The following is a 19,608-nucleotide window of genomic DNA, read 5'->3' as shown; positions in this document are numbered from 1 at the left end:
GGATTCATTACATACCTTTTATAATTGCTGTGTTCAACTTGCTGATAAGTTATAGAGGTAGTTCCATCGCTATTCACTTTAAACCCAGTTACGGTAGTAGCACATGGATAGGTACTTTTAGAATAAGTAGCTTGCTGACACATCTTGAAAATAAAGACAAACAAAATAATACATTTATTTAAAACTTTCAATACGTTATGTAGAAAAACATGATTTCAAACCTATTGTCAGCATCTGTATAATTAACAACTATTCCACGAGCGCGAGTTGGATATGAGATGGTAGATAGCCAACAAGCGCGAGTGGAATAATTGTTTTATTAAAAGCGCCCAAAGAATTGCAATATTTTAGCTCCCCAGCTGTTTTTGTTGACGCATATCGGCTACCATATTTGTGGTGAATGGTATATGAGCTCATATACCATTGCCTGTTAACCAATCAAAACTCAGGAATTGCAATAATTTTATACCATTGCTAGTTAATCGGGCGTGGCCGATTTATAGTTTACCCTTTGGTCGTCCTAGAGCGTAGTCTCCTGGCGCGGCCAAAAAGACGGGGATAGCTTGGGGTTGCTACAAAACCGCTACGGGTGACGCATACCGCAATGGTTTTCATTTTAGTTTTGACAGGAAATCGTTGCAGGCACACTTGGTCGACTTTTGGGTTAATGTGTAATCAGGTTGTGTTTTTTTGCTTCGGCGGAAGGACAGAGAAAAAAGCTTACGGGGCAAAAGTACAGTATGGGGCCCAGTTCTCGGCCACTTTTGACGTAAACTTGTATTTCTTACCTCAGAAGAACCGCAGGAACTTGAAATTTCTCCCAGAGCTAGCTACATTATTCAGCTTTTTGGTGTAAAGCTATCGACCGGTCAAAAATTAATTTGCCCGAGCAATAATAAAAATAAAAGCTCCATTTGTGGGCCCAGTTCTCGGCCACCTTGGCCCAGTTCTCGGCCACTTTTGACGTAAACTTGTATTTCTTACCTCAGAAGAACCGCAGGAACTTTAAATTTCTCCCAGAGCTAGCTACATTATTCAGCTTTTTGGTGTAAAGCTATCGACCGGTCAAAAATTAATTTGCCCGAGCAATAATAAAAATAAAAGCTCCATTTGTGGGCCCAGTTCTCGGCCACCTTGGCCCAGTTCTCGCCACTAAAAAGCTTGTGCGTAATTATCTGTAAAAAAATGCTCAATTAATTTTCACAGTCATAAAATCACTCTGTAAACCTATTTATACTATATCGATCCCAAATTATTTTTATGATGCTTTGTTTTACTTTAGAAAAGAAGGATTTTAACGCGCCTAGTTGCCTATGTGCAGGTTCTGGCAAAACCGCATTGTGTGACCCGTGCATTTAGATGGTTTATTTTGCAGTGAAAAGGTCTTGAAAGATTTAGGTGTTGTAGAAATAATAGACAAGACAAGAGTCAGCTCAAAACTTAGAGATAAGATTGAACTTTATTTTTAAAACATTTATTTCTTTCATTCTGGCAGCAGCAGATGAAATTATATTAAAAACCAAGCGCTAAGCTGTGATAGCGAGCAGGGTGGCCGAGAACTGGCAAATACGCAAACGTCGCAAGAAAAACTTTCGAAGTAAATTAAGACCAAAAAATACAACGGTTCAACGAAAAGTTAACTAAAGCAGAAAGCTGAATTATTCTACGTTTCACATGCCAAAAATTAGCTCGTATGGTGGGGGCTTTTGGATAAAATACGAATTTAACTACATCCATGAATTTGGAGCCGTAAACAAACAACTTTTTCGGGAATGCAAATTCACCTACCTCCGCGTAAACTCGACGTGTGAGCTTTCTATATCGAATTGAACGATCAAACTCAAGATACTTAAAGCACATGAATCAGTCTATCGTTTGAAGGAAATACCTTTTTCTTTTGATTCAACTGGAGTGTGAAAAAATGCGTTAAACACAAAGTGGCCGAGAACTGGACCCGGCCGAGAACTGGGCCCCATACTGTGCTGCTATTCACCATTGTGAAATTGCACTTACTTTGACAAGTTAAAGTTATTTTTGTAAATGAAAAAGGTAACGTCATTGATGTCACGCAGTGTTTTTTTTAGCAAACTAGATGGTTTGCTGGTTTCTGACTATGAATGGGGGTGTGATCTTGCGGTATATTTTTTGAGCCTGACTCCGCCGTAAAACTTTTTTTTTATTTAGCAAGAACTGTGTCGATTTTCATTTCTGAACAATTGGTCGTCAAGTCGTTTGTCACAAAGAGTAGAATGTTTGTACAGCATGTTTTGGAATTATTTTAGATTTGGTTAGTAAGACGCTTCTGAAGACCTGAGCAAAACATTAGGAATGTACAGTATTAATAGGAACTTGAATGGAATTTTTCACAAGTTGGATAAAGGTATCAACTGAAAAAAATGGAATTCAAAATGAGAACTTGGATTTTGTTGTAATTAAATTTTATCGCGGATTGGATGCATAATATCACGGCTTTGAAAGTCTTCAAATAATTAGAAAGGTTCCTTTCTTCCTTTTGATATTATTGTTATTTTCATGTATTGATTATTCGAAAGTGGATTTCGTTGATACGAAAAAAAAAACGGGTTTTCACTGAATTGCTTGAAGTATTTTTAGACGTGATAATATTGGCTTAATCAAATTACATTGTGCACGAAATATTTGTTATTCTTTTGTCTTGAAACTTTGAGGAAATTGAAATTTTTGTTTGACAGTAGTGTATGAAAGGCATTTTATAGAACTGAATAAAAAATAAGAAACATTGATAAAGGTTATTTCAAAGATTTATTTTGCCTGATTTTGAAGGGTTTCAGGAGTTTTAAAGAGTGCTGGTAAACGGCTGTATGTTGTTTGTGATTACGGATCTTATTTAGTTTCGAACGCTCTAATTTTTAAAAGGTTAAAACAGGTTAAAACCGGGCGGTTTCATGAGTTTTTTGGGTAGAAAGGTACGGTGGTGGTCAAAAAAAAATGTTTAGAAAGGAATGACTAGTAGCACGTAAGTCGGAGGTTTGCGTGAGTCACGGGGTATAGTATGCGTGAGCTGGATTTCCGGCGTCATAACGGCATGTTTTGTTTACTGAAAGATACACTCGACGTTTAGTTAGCTTAGTCGGCTTGGGAAACTATTTTAAAAATGAATGTTGTAATAGTTAATTAATAGTAATCTAGAATTAACCCACTCTCGATTGGAGTCTGTTCTGGATTCGCGCTACCTTTTCGCCGCGAAGGAATTTTGTAAAATTTCGCTAGTGGAAAGAGGTACTGTAAGAACAGTATCAATAACTCAAAAGGAGGAACTTCTTTGTAGCTCTGAATTAAGACGTATGATAAAATTTTAGAATAAGAAACTTTCGATATATGGTTTTCATATTGTTTTTGTCAATTTCCTTTTGTGGCAGATTTTTTGAGAATTAGCTTTTCTTTCGTGTGCTGACAGACACAGGACAGAACGAGAGGTGGATGAGAAAGATGCCGAAGATGAATAGGCACCGAAAAACGACAAGAACCGTCAAGGACTTATCTTTAGAGGGCGGGGAGTTTTGGCATACTGTATTTTGAGGACTGGACTGGACTAGTAAAACGCGGACTAGTAAAACGCGGACTTGTAAAACGCGGACTAGTATAACGCGGACTAGTAAAACGCGGACTTGTAAAACGCGGACTAGTAAAACGCGGACTAGTAAAACGCGGACTTGTAAAACGAGGACTAGTAAAACGCGGACTTGTAAAACGCGGACTTGTAAAACGAGGGCTTGTTAAGCACGGACTTGTAGAACGCGGACTTGTAAAACAAGCGCTTGTAAATCGGATAAAACTAAACGGTTTAGCGAGCGAAACAATTTGTGTTTGAAGCTCTTGTGTGTTTCTTCGACGGCATATTTCTAGCTTTTTTGAGCACTCTATGGTCTGTTTTAGCGTGGAGATGTTTTTGCAGTATAGCACATGTTCGTTCTGCAAACCCCTACTAAAACAACGGGATTGATGCTATGAGTTGTGTGCATATGTTTCTTTCTTTCCACTACTTGACGTCTGTTGAGTGCAGTCGTTTGTATTGCTCGCACGAGGTAGAACGGGGCCCGTCCAGAAATCAACAGTCAATCGTAAATAAAGGTGACGGGCCTACACGACTCCTACGTTCGTGACATTAGAATATTTGCCGTTAAATGTTTAAATTCGGTCTTTCGACCTTATTTGCTTCTGACTTCTTTCTGAGGGTACTGTTTTAATTTGGGGGCAGTATGTGGTAAATAAAGGTGACGGGCCTACACGACTCCTACGTTCGTGACATTAGAATATTTGCCGTTAAATGTTTAAATTCGGTCTTTCGACCTTATTTGCTTCTGACTTCTTTCTGAGGGTACTGTTTTAATTTGGGGGCAGTATGTGGTAAATAAAGGTGACGGGCCTACACGACTCCTACGTTCGTGACATTAGAACATTTGCCGTTATATGTTCAAATTCGGTCTTTCGACCTTATTTGCTTCTGACTTCTTTCTGAGGTTACTGTTTTTTTGAGACATTATGTATTGAAGAGAGCCGTAAGATGATTGTGGCCAAGGAATTCGAAGTGTCTAGAGGCGTTTTACAAGTCCGCGTTTTACTAGTCCGCGTTTTACTAGTCCAGTCCAGTCCACAAGTTAAAGACACATCAAGACCACCCCACTGTGAATTGCCATAGCACAGACAAAATTATAGTCAATATCTTATGTGTTTTTAAGAGAATTACATAAGAACCAAGGCATGTCTTGTCTTGCCTTACATTGACATGCAATAATTTGGAAATACTAAGCTCGTAACAGTTTAAGACAGAATCCATCAGGAATTTGAGTAACATTAATTTTAGTTACGCAAAAATTGAGCACCAGAATAATTTAAATCCTTGTGTTCTTTCATACCTTGTTAAAGGCTTGACATGTGATAACACCAACATAACACCAACAACAGTTCTTTATCAGTGGGGATTGAAGAAAAAAATGGAAACATCATCACACAGTTGACCCCCATGCAAAAACACTCCAGGATGTCACGGGGCTGTTTGGTGTCCGTCTGCCAATTTCTAACTTCAAATTCCAATGTTAAATTCACATTAAATTTTCAATATTTCTTAGTTGTCTAAATTTTACTAATTCTTTTAAAAAAACTATCACCTGCCAAACATCCCCAAAAATCACTCAAAAAATTACCAAATACCGCAAAACATAGATACATGGGATGAGTGAAGTTTCCTTGGATTCCTTGAAACACCAACAAGATATTTCCGTTTAAGGTGGCTGATAATGGGTTTCAGTATTTCCCAGTCCTTATACTTTGGTTCAGGACTAAAAGCCTTCATCAATTGCTATTACAGTAATGGTATGAAACAAATGTTCAATCATTCATCAACAAGTTGTGATCATTTTCTTGACAATAGTAGTTCCCCGGTAAACGGTTGTAGTACTGTCCCATCAAAGTGCAATGCCTGGAAAATACCGAAAAGCACACGACCTTCAGGTGAAACCGCACCTTACAGTATTACCAATACACTGCACTTTGCTAAGTCTTAAAACTTTACATTGTCTAGTCGTCTACTTCAATCGTTTATTTGTATTGTGTGAGATACATTTATAAATTGAAACCATCATGTCATTAAGTAATAATGCAATCTCGACAACGTTCTAGATATTATATTATGCACACTAATACAGCTCATGCAAGCCCTGTGACTTACGCAAACACAGTCGGACTGAGTGCTACTTAAGTAACTGCTTCGTGGTTTCTGCTGTACTGAACCCTGCCTTTCAAGGCAAAGCGCCCGATTTTAAGCTTCTCAAGCTTCTCAATGTTCTTGTTTTTAATAAATTCACATATACCACTGTAGCCTGTTAAATGCGTTCCCCCACCCCCCCCCCCCCTCCCCTTCATCCCCCGAACCACGGTGGGGGTATAAATTTGCTTGAACGTGCGAAAAGGTAGACCAAGTTGCCATAAAATATACATATCCCTTCTTGTCTCGTATGCTCACCAGTACGTCTTTGCAGCCATCACCTTCGCTAAACTTTGTGCAAGGATTCCAGGCGTACACAATCTTTGTCTTTTATATCTTTAAAACTAGTGAGTAAATAAGATAATAATTCAAAATAAAAAGACTATCGAAGAAACAACAAACATAGAAACCAGTCATGAAAAAATACTGTTATAACATAGCTAGCAAAGTAATCAAATTCATATACGTAAGCGTGCACCATAATTCAGTAGCGCATGCTGATGGCGCGAGCAAATCTCTTCGCTATATCTCTTGATTCCTTTATGTCTCCTCAGGGAGAATAGGGCCTTTGATCAGTTTCCTCCACTCTACCCTGTCTTCCGCAAAATTGACCGCCTCTGCCCAGGTGGCAAAACCCATCTTCCGCCTCTCACTCTCTACTGTTCTCCTCCATGTTTCCTTCGGACGCCCCCTGCTCCTCCTTCCCTCCGGTGCCCATGTTAGCGCGATGCGCGGATTTTGCTGATGGCCCATGCGCAATACGTGGCCAATCCATCTCCACCTTCGCCTCCTTATCTGTTCACTGATGGTGCAAGTCCTTGCCTGTCTTCTGACCTCCTCATTTGACACCCTAATTGGCCAGTATATTCTCAGTATCCTCCGTAGACATTTGTGAAGAAATGTGTCTAGTTTTGCCTCGTCCCTCTTGGTCATTCTCCAGGTTTCACACCCGTAAAGAAGCACTGCTATGACATTGGACTTGAAGATTCTTATCTTGGTGTCTCTTCGCAATATATATATATATATTTTAATTTCTAACGCGAGTGTTTTGACACACATTCTCACCGGCAATGTTATAAAACAACTGGTTCATGATTATCATTTTTGCTGTGCACTATTGAGTTACGTTGCACTTGGGAAGCTTGGAGAGATTTCAAGAAGCTAGAGTTCTTCTCTGCTATCGTCTCGAGCATCTCTTACGCTCCTTTCGTGCTCTCCGAACTTCCCGTGTGCACCATCGCTCGATAGATCACGCTCAGGCATGAACAAATTCTAAATAAATGAACTATTTATTTATTTATTTTTCGGTTTTAAAATGCTTTTCTAAAAATTGTCGTTGTCGTCATTTATGGTTTCTGAGCAATTTTTGCTTTTTAAGCGATGACGTCATCGATGACGTCAACGCTTAATGCCAGGGAGCGAAATTCCGTTGGACGTTTCAACGGTTACCCCACTAATAATCGAAGAGCACTGGAAACTAAAAACATGGATGGGAACTAACTGCAGGAATATATGAGACGTGAGCAGAGATAAAGTTTAGCACAACAAGAAATCGCAGCAAAGAACACAAAGCAAAATACTCCTGGGAAGTTAGAAAGAACTAAAAAATACAAACGCACACGCCGGGCCAGCAGAGCTCTTGAAGCGGCACTCTCGGAATAACTTTTTGCTTTTTTATCCGATTGAGCTCAAATTTGGCACAGTGATAGAACTTTTTATCCCAAACAATCGTATAATTTTTGTTTTTTGAATTTAACGGTTTTTGGCGGGAAAATGACGTCACAGTGCTAAAGGCAAATTTTTATTTCCTTGTTATGGCACAAAAAGTACACGATTCTGAAAGAAGTCGTTAAGATAAACTGAAATGCGAAAGAATTATTCAAAAATATCAATACGCCTTGAAGATACAAAGATTTAAATTTTGTAATTGTTCTAACAAGCAGCTATTTCAAAAAGAAATAGTGTTTCGTTTCCTGATTGCGGAAGGGTGAGATAGTGTAACACTTAAGGAGAGGTGGGTTTGGGGTTTACTTTAATTTGGAGAAGGTCCTATTGTATGTTAAATTTGCCGAATTTATGCACGAGTGCAGAATGAAAAGAAGAACTTCATATTCAGTAGTAACTTAAATTCCCATTTTACATCTACTGTCGATTTTATGTAAAGGAGACATAAACTACGTCCTGCTGCAGTTTGGCTTTCAAGAGTTCAAGTAACACATAAATATTTCTCTTTATAGAAATAGCAGATGTCTTTCTCTCCAAATTAAGTTAAGTGAAGGGAGCTTGCCTTTATCGTTTTTACTCATCCAGTGGAAATTAAAATGATTTTTTTTATTTCTGCAGAACACTTTTTTGCTTAAAAATGGCACCCGGTAGCATAACTTTGAATGTTACATGAATGGAAAAATAACTTACAAAAAATATTTAAATATATTCCTATCAATGTGGGGAAACATGAAACCACAAGACTAAAATGCAAGATCAGAGTAATGCAATTAATTTAAATGGTTTATTTTTTGAAACAAACAATCCTAAAATAAATCAGTTCCATAAATAAAGTGTTTTGTGACTACTGATCTCTGATAAAATGCAAAACAACACTTTAATCGTAGATGAAATTATTACCTTTTGACAAAAAGCTTGAGGTACATACTTCTCTGAGTTGATCACATGCTCAAATCAAATAAATGCCAAATTCAAGACAAACCAAAACCCTGGTCGACAAGAAGAGAGATAAGCACACTGTTTCGAAGCCCTTTCTTCAAAATGAAATGCCTGTTGTCACTTTACAAAGACACGTAAATAACCAAAGCAAATTAATGTAAAAAGCTACCATACACAGATTTTTAACAAGGATTTTTAATTAAGCAAAATTCAAGTTTAAAGAAAGTTATATGTTATATATAGTCGTTCCAGGATTGTATTTTGCTCGATCCGCGCTGCACGCTCTCCCGGCAAATATAAAATTATCTCCACAGAATAAGACACAGCCAAGTTGCTTCTGTTGTCAGTGTAACAGCCTTGCATTGGTAACACTGATAATAACGATTTGCATTTTTGGCGATACTGTGGAGTGGAGTTTCGATCAGACCGCGATGGCTTTGAATAATCCAAATAATGTTTATATCATGAATTTAATCTCAGAAATCTGCACCAGCAGTTGCAACGGTAGTTAATATTGAGCGTTACATCAACTAAGGAGACGAATTTAGTTCGACACGGCAGTTGCACACCTTGCTATACGATACTGTCCATACAAAATTTAAACTTTGAGCAGAACTTCTCAACTTTCCGTGCAGACTCGAATGTTTTTGCGACGCCGACGTGACACTGATCACGCAATTCCGGGTACATCCACGCGAGAACCCACGCAATTTTGCGTGTATTCACGCTGTTTGTGACGTCGAAGATGCCGTGAAATTTTCCTGTACAAATAGAATAAAGTAATCTCCCACATTTATACATTCCTCTGTTACATGAAGTAAAATTAACTTTGTAAGTCACCTGCAAATATGCACTTCTCTTTGTAGCGCACTTAAGCTCTACCGTGCGAGCAAACACGAGATACGCCAAGTCATCCCGTTTTTCTTTGCGCTTGTAAACACTGGTTGGTGGAAATTTACTTCCGTTTCAGAATAATATTAAACGCTACGAGAGCTTTCTCTGGTTTTCTTACAGTACATCGCTTTAGTCAAGCTTAAAACCATTGCAGTCGTTAGCATTATTTCTGTTTGCAACGAATCTAAATTTTTTTGGTCATGCTGAGGAATATATTTCCGATATTTGAAGAACATGACTGTTTTTACGAAATTAATTGCCATCGGTCATACGTATTTACTTTGTGGTTACGACCGTTCTTGTGATTGGATAGCAGTCCCCCGTGCGAGCAAACACGACAAGTCATCCCGTTTTTGTTTGCGCTTGCAAACACTGATTGGTGAAAATTTACTTCCGTTTCAGAAAATCGCTAGAATGTTTACTTAACAATTAAACGCTACGAGAGCTTTCTCTAGTTTTCTAACAATACATCGCTTTAATCAAACTTAAAACCATTGCAGTCGTCAGATATTTCTGTTTGCAACGAATCTCAATATTTTTTATCATGCTGAGGAATATCTTTCCGATATTTGAAGAACATGTTTTTACGAAATTAATTGCCTTCAGTCAAACGTATTTACTTTGTGGTTACGACCTTTCTTCTGATTGGATAGTAGCCCTCACTGTGTAAATAGTTCACATCGAAGCCAAAATAATACCGTATCGTTTCTGAGGAAACGAAACAAAAATAGTAACAAAATGGCGGGAAATTGAAATTTTCAAACTCTATATCTTCAAGACGGATTGAGCTTTTTCAATAATTCTTTCGCATTTCAGTTTATCTTAACGACTTCTTTCAGAATCGTGTACTTTTTGTGCCATAACAAGGAAATAAAAATTTGCCTTTAGCACTGTGACGTCATTTTCCCGCCAAAAACCGTTAAATTCAAAAAACAAAAATCATACGATTGTTTGGGATAAAAAGTTCTATTACTGTGCCAAATTTGAGCTCAATCGGATAAAAAAGCAAAAAGTTATTCCGAGAGTGCCGCTTCAAGAGCTCTGCTGGCCCGGCGTGGCAAGAGACAAATTATATTTGAGGAGTTACGTGATATTCAGTAAAGAGACATTTCTGCAATTGGCCTGTGTAAACATTACGAGTCCGCGTTTGTCCTTGGTCGCTCAAAAGTGGTATCGTGTATCGTTTATCAGCCTTATACCAGATGTCACGCTACAAGCTAAGATAACGCAACGTTTATTGAAAAATCATTCAATATAGAAGTTGCCATCCACTTGTATTTGATATACAATAATTTTTTTACAAATTGCCTGCAAATGATTTAAAACCCCCTTGGGAAACGCCATCGCTTCTACATGCATTGCGGGCCGTTTATTTAGATTCTGCGTTCTGACTGCCTTTCGGCCTGGAATTGAACATGACTTTGACTTATATCGAGAAATTCCGAAACTGTGCATGCTTGTTGGTCTTTCTTGTGTAATGAGATAGTAATCTTCAAACAAAAGCAATCGAAAGAAGAGGTGACCAAAAAGGTCAAAGTATTTGATTATGCTTGATTAAAGTCCATTTTAGAGCTGGAAAAACTTGCCATAGGCTTTTAACGAGTCGGTTCTTGATTTTTAAACTTAATTCACTTTCAAGAGTAGACCAGTTTAAAATGTAGAAAAAAGAAATCCAAACATCCAAATTTCAATTAAAAAAAAATACTACAAAGAAACAGCGCCACAGTTATCTTACGCCAAAGTTTCACCTTAGAAAAATGACACCACGATAATTGCTAATAGTCAATGGGAGTTCAGCGTTGAGAATTAAAGTAATTTCTTATCAGAAAAAAAATGAACTGGTCAACTATGGGCATGCTATCTCACTCAAATACTTAATTTCTTTGAGGTAACTAATATGTGAATCCTCTGTATGTAATTAAGAAAATAAGAAGCTGAATTCACCGAGGTGATGACGTGCAATGACACAAAAAAATTCAAAAATCAAATCTACTGAATACAAAATAAGATGCTGTCAGTTTACTCTTTTCGATTCCCCCGCACTACCTGAACAACCCACCTCAAATTCAGCCGCGTTTCGAGGCGATTTATTTACTACACAAATGCATTTGCTTCGTGTTTTGATCTTTAAACATATACATTTATCAAAAATTGCATTACTGACGCTGGTGTTGAGCTTCCATCGATTTTCTTCAAATTGATGACTTTTCCGTTGCTTTTCTTGCATGAGCAGTCGTCAATCTTTTGACAAACTTCAGCGAGACTTCCAAAGAACTCGAACGCAAACAGAATCGAAATAACGACTAAAGCAATCACAAAACATTCGTTCAAAACCAATCTTATCGAACAAACAACTCACTCGAGGCATCAGTGACTTGGCTTTCAGACATGAAGTGCACCCAGTAGAGATTAACGATTGTTTTTTACTTGATTTAACAGACGCGTTAGATCTTGCAGAAGTGATTTTAGACCTAACAAAAATGGTAGTTCAATTTCAGGTCATTATCATACCAAATTTAATTAGGTAGCGAGTTCCAATTAACGTCAGCGAGTTCGTTAAGGAGGTGAAACGAAGTTAAGTTAAGAGGTAACCGTTTCCGCAAATTACTTTCAAGAAATCATGTCTAAGAGTTGCGTTACTTATTCACAACCCATATACATCCGATAAGCTCACCGCCCCCAACTACTTGATTTTAAGTGCTTAAAGCTGCTTTTTTTACAGTCAATCACGACAGCTTAGAATATATTCAAAAACGCACCCTTCTTTTCAAAATATTGTTTTGAAGATCAAAACGCGAGGTAGTGGTCGTACCCCCATTAATTGTTACGCAAAGCTTGCGACTTTTTCTCTAAGCAGTGATTCATTTTGCACATTGCAAAAAACGAATCTCTTGAAAAAAAGGTGAAGTGCCAAGTTCTTAAAAGCAACTGTCATTTTTTAAAGAGCTCACGATCTTTGGTACGTGTTGTGAGTCAATACCATCTTCTATTCTGATATACCTCAATGCTGCTTTTTTGTGAAAAGTGGCCTTTGGAAAATGTTGTATTTTGTAGGAAAATCCTACGTGTACGATAGACATCTTTGTTCCTTGTGCAGATTTTTTTATTATTCAGGTTAATGTTATGCAAGATATTTCGTTTTGCACCCATTTATATAAATTAAATTAAATTAAATTAAATTACTCAATTCTCCACATTGTCTTTTTTCTTACTCAAAGTCAGAACAAATACAAGTCCCGAAACGAACTTAAGTTTTATTGTATAAATCACCATTATCACTGTTAGGACAAAGGTCAAGGTTCGAACTATTTTAAATTAGATAGATGCATCAAATTAAAGCCGTCGATAGTGATGAGTTCCTCAAGTCATGTTTTCATATTTGCTATCCTTGTTGCATTTCTGGCAAAGAGAGGAGCATACAGACTTTATACCGCCACATGTAAAAACAACTCCATCCTAAAAGAGAAGAAAAAGTACAAAATGAATTTCCTTGCTACAAAAGAAAATAATGGTTCTGGCTGATTAACACTATACCGTGGTTGGTAAGTATGTAATTTTCCAAAAACTATTATGCATGGTTAAAATTCCGTGTGCTACCCTTTCCTTCATACCAATCTCAAACAATTAAACGGTATATTTGACATAAAATATAACACTACACATTCGGAAAGTCTAGCTTACCTGTTTAATGTTTGATTGATCCAAATCCCGCCCAACACCAGGAAGGTAAAGAGTTGTTACTCGAGCAAAGTTAACGGTTAAAGTAAACAACAAATTCAAGTCTTCTTATCCAAGAAATTCTCTTTAGAGGTGACTTCAGTCAATTAGAGCTACGAGTTAATTCGTAGGCAAACCAATGCCGATAGCAAAACGAATACTAGCTCCCTTATAATTTACTTCGATGAATCCGGGTTATGGTATTTTTAATGTCTTACGCAGAGTAAAATATGTTACTAGTGGCCCCAGTTTGCCAGATAGATTTTGGTATTTTTAATGTCTTACGCATAGTAAAATCTGTTACTAGTGGCCCCAGTTTGCCAGATAGACTAAGACCTAATTATGATCATGTGAATTTTGCCCGCACTTTTCACTCTACAACTGAAGGTTTTATCGGTTCATTGTACTGTTTCCGTTCATATGAATGGTAATATTTTTATTTTTGTTTTATTTTTTATCACTAAGGAGATACTTTACCTTGATAAGAGATGGAATTCCGGCCCAGAATTGGTAATTAGGACACATCTCTGGCATGCTTTCAACTCCCACCTTGTACTTGTTAATTAAAATTCCACCAACTATATAAACAATGAGCAATACGAAAAACCTGCAAAAAATAAAGTCAAAATTGGCCCGAGCTTGCTGAGAACAATGACACAACACAAACTAATCTAGAAACAAATTGGCAAAAAAAAAACACCAACAACAATAACAACATCAACAACAAAATAGCAAACCCAAATTAGTTTGTACGTTTTTTTGTTGGTTTCTGTTTCATTTCTTACCTGACCTTTAAAATTTTAACCAACCGTCAGCGATCAGTTAAACCTCATCTAGACCCTTAGTTATGTAAACATTCGTTTGTGCGATTTTGGTTTCACCTAATCAGGCGAACCATAAAACAAGGCTCACTATTTCCACGTGTGTCGATGTTTGCTCCTATCACTCTTCCCCTTTTAAACGCTCCTTTTTTAAGCGTGGAAGCCCGTTTCCTTTGATCCATTCCAGATAGCTTAAAACGAATCTGAGTCTCGTATGCACTTACACAATTAACAAAATACTTCCAATGCTCAGCCCAGTACTTCCACCTTTCTCGGCCGGCGCATTAGGACAGCCATCATCACACGCACACTTGGACGAAAGAGTTGTGCTCTATGAATTTTTTTAAAAAAATAGATTACTTCAGATTAATTAGGATAAACTGAGACTGAAGCAAAATAAAGTTAAAATGAAAGCTAAGGTGCAGAAAGTTCAAAAAAGGAGGCAAGGGATTTCGGAACCCAGAATATGTCAATTAAGTGCCATCATTTCAAAAAAGAGCCCAGACTCCGTTAAGCGAGCCACCCCAAAATTTTAAAGGGTACAAAGCATTTAGATTAACGCGTACAAACATCAATTTTACCATAGCAAATGCCATATTTCATGTTAAAATCCCAACTGATATGCCCATGTATGGCTACGTTTGGCCAGGCTAACAAGTCTTCGTTTTTAGTATTTGTTGGGCAACAAGTTCGTTTTACATAATCTCTTTAATGACGTTTAAAAAAATGTATTGGGAGGAAAAGTTTCACTGCCACACGTTCAACGAGTTAGCGGCCGTAGATAATAATTTACTGTTTAATCTCAAACCTAAGTTATCTGTACTTAAAAAAATGGAAAAAAGAAAAATCAACAATATGAAGCAAGAGGGTACTGTCGAAAAGAGGGTTCTATCACCTTGGGAAAACGGTTACGCTCAGAACCGAATTGACCGTAGGATCGGAAAATTATAGGAAAAAAAAAAACTAAGCAAAATAGCAGGCTGAACACTAATGCTTGTTTCAAGTTGATGCTGGAAAAATGTTTTGCCAAGCCTGGTCTCTGCATCTAGCTGGTGATTGCTCGACCGTCAGATAATTTAAGGTACTGCATGCGGAAAACGGATCGAGGGAAATTGATCCGCTATCAAGAGAATGCAAAATGAATCAAAGAGAGATCTGCAACAATTAAGTTAAACATAAAATATCAAACAGCATCAGCGATCATATAGATTTGTTTTCCATTAAAATTCCTCTTTGTATACATACATAGGCTGACAATGGATACTCTTGGACTTCCTTAACAGCGTCTATCTCTCCAGGATATTTGCTTTCATCGCAGATAAGCCTGATTTCGAAGACTCTAACAAAATAAAACAAATTTTTCATAGTTAATCAACGGAAGTGAAAAGGGAAAATACGATTGCGACTAATATATTGGAACGCAGGGATTTTAACTGCTATATGAAGGACTTTATTTTTACTCCCACAAACGGCAAAAAATCGATCCACTTTTTTTGTCGTCTACTTTTTGCTTCTTGCTCATGAAACTGTGTATTTTCGCGGTTTTTTAATGAATAAGCGAGTTTTTCTATTTTTCTTTTAGCCTTTTATTAAATGATTGTTGGAAAGTAAAGAGAATAAACAGCAATCTAGCATTTGAAACTGCAGTTTAGCGCCGAAGACCTGATGCTAATCTCTTCAAAATATCGAAGAAGAATGGAGACGATCAGCCTTGTTATCAGTCTTGATTGTTGATCGTTATTGAAAACTTTAATTTTGATTGATCAAGGGTGAGATTCATCGCAAATGTAAAACCTGGATAGAATAATGGAAAAGCTTTATTGAATATCAAAAAATAGAATTGTTTTAGAAGGTTTTCATGGAGAAACCGCCGCCTATACTGGTTAGCTCAGTTGGTAGAGCGCCGGACTGCCGTGCGGGAGGTCAAGGGTTCGAATTGGAATCCCAGATCGGATCAACACTCATGGTCTATAAAAGGCTGCCTTTGTAATTACATCTGCAAATCAGAAACAGCACGATATACTCCCTTTTGCACGATATACTCTTCAGTCTTTCGCAAAGACTAGGGCACGAAGCTCCAAGTGTTGTGTTCTGGCAATTGTGTGTAGTAAATTAAAGTATGTGTACAGCGCATCTGAACGTATACATATGAAAAATGCGCTATATAAATGCATTATCATTATCATTAGAACTGTTTTTTGACTGAAAATACCTTTTGTGTTGTGCGTAATCAATTTGCTGGTATGTTACCGAGGTAGTTCCATCGCTGTTTACTTTAAAACCAGTTACAGTGGCGGCTATTGGAAAGGTGCTTTTAGTATCAGTAGCTTGCTGACACACCTGGAAAAGGGAGTAGAATGGAAATTGAAAGACTCTTGAATAAAAACTAAAAAAAGACCTATCAAGTCATCGACAACTTATGCGTCACGTGTTACACACGTTTTATCAGACAGAAGTTAAATAGCAACCGTCATTTACCCGATATCGGTATCGGTATGTTTTTTTTACACGGCACTGACATATTGCCTTTCTTCCCCAAAGCTTTTGAGCTCCCGAATCTCTCGGAAAGAGAACGCCGTGTCCTCTCCTCAGGAGGAGAAAATACGTGAGAACACAGATGCTTTTCTTACATATTGTTCATCTGACGTTTTACTTGTATGTCAATTCCACACTTTCCCAAAAACACTATTGTCATAAACTCTGCAGGGGCACTACAGAAATAGCAGTAACTAAGACCGAGTGGAGTCCAAATATGTCTCAAATCATCTTGATTAACAAACTCAAGCGACCGCGTGTGATCGCGAGGTTTTTCAGACAGTGTAATGCATGAATTACGCTTCTCTGAATTCTTTATGATAAAGATTGATTCAACACACGGAACAATAGAACACGCGTTTCTGTACTTTATACTTTGAAGGGCTTTGTCACGGATTTTAACAGATTTTTGAACAGACATGCGTCTTTGACTTCGGATTGCTAGGATGTATCTTTAAAAAATGTTTTTCTTCCACTGAATTGTTTATTTACTCACCAGCACATCTTTGCAGCCATCGCCTTCACTAAACTTTGTGCAAGGATTCCAGGCGTAAACAAAGGGTCTCATGGAGTTTTTATCTTTAACGTTTCTGAAGCTGATGACCAAACACAGCAATTCCAAAAAAAATTAGTCCTCTCCACCCATCCCTCCCTCCTAAAAAATCCCTAAGATACGCCCTACACATTTTGGCGCGAATTATGTGGTTATCTTTTATACTTATTTGTTTACTCTTTTTTATATTTCAAACACTTGAAACTGTTGTCGAACGCTTCACAAAGTCCAAAAATCGCGCTATTTAAAACCTCAGTGACCCATACTGAACCATTTAACGATTAAAACAATGGGATTAAAACATCGTATCGAGCGTTTTTTAATAATACTGTATGTGCGACGGAGACTACAAAAACAATGTAAGTTATACAAGTTATAGATTCTGCATTTTGTACAGTTCTTGTCTAAAATACGGCAGCCTTTAGGCCCTAAATTTGGTGTGATTTTTAATGAAAATTTTCAAGACCGTGCACGCTTGTTTATTTTTCTTACGTTATGGGATAATCTACAAACAAAAAAGGTCACTGGATTTGGTTACAAGTGTCTTAAGAATTACACAATGGTGCAAAATATGATCGCCTACATGTATTTAAAACCATGTAGGTATGTTCTTCGCGCTTGTCGGTTTTTCTTTGTGGGTGATACAACGCTTAGTGTTTGCAAATTTATTTTATTAATATCACAGACTATCATGAGCAAATTGAATTAATTTATTATCAATTGGACGCAAAAGAAATAAATTAGCCCTGTACAGGTCTGTCGTGTTGATATTAAACCACTGGATTCTTAGAACTAAATATTATGTGAATATTTATTGTATTTAAAATAATGGCCGATGGGTTGCTATAAAAACTGAATTCACGGTATTCAGTGATGACCTAAAATCATACCTAAAAATCTACTGGATCTAAAATGAGCTCCTGGCCTGCAAATCTACTCGATTCGATCCCTAATGACCTGAAGTAAACAACTCAAATTGAACTGAAGTTCCCAATGATAATTTCTCCGCAATTTCTTCTAGATAATTTCTTCTAGACTAGGTATGCATTTGTCACTTAAAGAAATAAATATTTAACTGTTTAAAACTTACGCTGGTGTCGAACCTCCATCGATTTTCCTCAAATTGATGATTTTTCCGTTGCTTTTCTTGCACGAACAGTCGTCAACCTTTTGGCAAATCTCCGCGACACTTGCAATAAACTTGAATGCAAACAGAATCCAAATAACGAGGAACACTCTCGATGCGTTGCAATTTCTTCCCATCGCAAAACCTCGCTAAATGAGACCAAACTTCTTTTGTAAGCAACTCTCTTAAAAAAAATTATTTGTGTGTATCTGGCAGAGATAACGCTACTTTTTTTTCACTTGGTTTAAAGGACGTGTTAGAACGCGCAGAAGTGATAAAGTACAACTCCACCTCAAAAACTGGTACTTCAATGTCACGGGCATTATTATAACAAATATAATTTTGCATAGGTAAGGAGTTCTAATTAAAGTAAGCGGGTCCGTTGGGTGGTAATGTGGTGGTAATGTGAAGTCGAGTCAAGGGGTAACCATTGCAGCAAATTAACTTTACGAATTCAATTTTTACGGGTTGCGTTACTCATACATCACTCATACATATCCGATATTAGCTCAGCGCCCTCAGCTACTTGATTTGAAGTGCCAGAACCTTTCTTTTTACAGTCAATCAGGTACAAAAAATCAAAAACAAAAAACAGAACTTACACGAAAGCTTAGGATATATTTAGAAAGTTGCCTTTCTTTTCAGAATATTGTTTTGAAGAATAAAACTCGAAGAAGTGATCGTTCTTACATTATTAAAAACCAAAGTTATGCCAAGCTTGCAACTTTCTTCTCTCAGCAGCGGCTCTCTTTGCGCATTGCGTAAACGAACGACTTGAAAAAGGTCATGCCACGTTCCCAAAAGCAGCTGTCATTTCTAGACGAACTTACGAGCTGTTAATGCACGTGCGGGAAGTCATACGCCTTAAAACAGCGCAATCTTTTCCCTTTTTATTGTAATTTACCTCAATGCTTCTTTTTTATGCGATGCTTAAAGGGAATGTGTCACGGCTGAGTTAAGTTTATTTTATGAAGTTTTGACAAATACTCCCTATGAAACTTAATGTAATTGCAAATATACTTCGAAGCATCTAAATGAAAACACCATAGATTCAGCACAACCAAATGTGTCTCCCGGCCGTTTTAATTTAACCCTATTCAGACCGGGGGGGGGGGGGGGGCTTTTGGGCCCGCGCTGACTTTGAACTCTTATAACTTTTTTAAGACTAATCCAAACGCTGCCAAACTTTCTGAGTTTCCTAATTTATCTGGCAATATTTGGTAGGGTTGGATGATGTGTCATGAACTTGACATCACCATGGCAACGGCATTTTGACAGGCATGTTTTCCCAAATTTGTAATTTTGCGTGTTTCTGTCAATAAAAATCAACTTAAATGGAATTATTTTTACATTTTTACGGGTTTAAAGCACATTTTTATTGATTTTGAGTACTTTGCAGTAATTTGGGTGGTTTCCTTGCATTTTTGAAAAATTTTGAAATCCAAGATGGCGGATCCAAGATGGCGGCTGTTTTGACCTCATGACGTAATTGTCACGTGTGTGACGTCACCATCCCACGTGACGTATACCAAAAGAAGATGTTGGGACATACAAT

General features: G+C 37.4%; 2 protein-coding genes across 2 annotated transcripts in view; both read right to left on the bottom strand.

Annotated features, from left to right (window-relative positions):
• Positions 1-12,381, bottom strand: part of LOC144659182 (uncharacterized) — a 16,017-nt gene extending 3,636 nt beyond the window's left edge. Inside the window, exons 1-3 of the mRNA XM_078519619.1 lie at positions 12,282-12,381; positions 11,462-11,604; positions 16-143 (exon numbers count right to left, since the gene is read on the bottom strand). Of these exons, the coding sequence (XP_078375745.1) occupies positions 16-143; positions 11,462-11,604; positions 12,282-12,381 (371 nt within the window). The remainder of the gene's footprint in view (positions 1-15; positions 144-11,461; positions 11,605-12,281) is intronic.
• A 221-nt stretch (positions 12,382-12,602) lies between these two features.
• Positions 12,603-19,138, bottom strand: LOC144661662 (uncharacterized). Its single transcript, XM_078522470.1, has 7 exons — positions 18,018-19,138; positions 16,871-16,970; positions 16,052-16,179; positions 15,085-15,178; positions 14,064-14,170; positions 13,496-13,625; positions 12,603-12,757 (listed from the first exon to the last, which is right to left on the bottom strand). Exons 1-7 carry the CDS (start codon positions 18,188-18,190, stop codon positions 12,662-12,664), a joined length of 828 nt encoding a protein of 275 aa, XP_078378596.1. The 5' UTR covers positions 18,191-19,138; the 3' UTR covers positions 12,603-12,661.
• Between the last annotated feature and the right edge of the window lie 470 nt (positions 19,139-19,608).

Source organism: Oculina patagonica, chromosome 7, assembly GCF_052425735.1.
Source record: "Oculina patagonica isolate OP01 chromosome 7, crgOcupat, whole genome shotgun sequence".
Taxonomy (NCBI): Eukaryota; Metazoa; Cnidaria; class Anthozoa; order Scleractinia; family Oculinidae; genus Oculina; species Oculina patagonica.
This window is presented reverse-complemented; position numbering and strand designations above follow the sequence as displayed.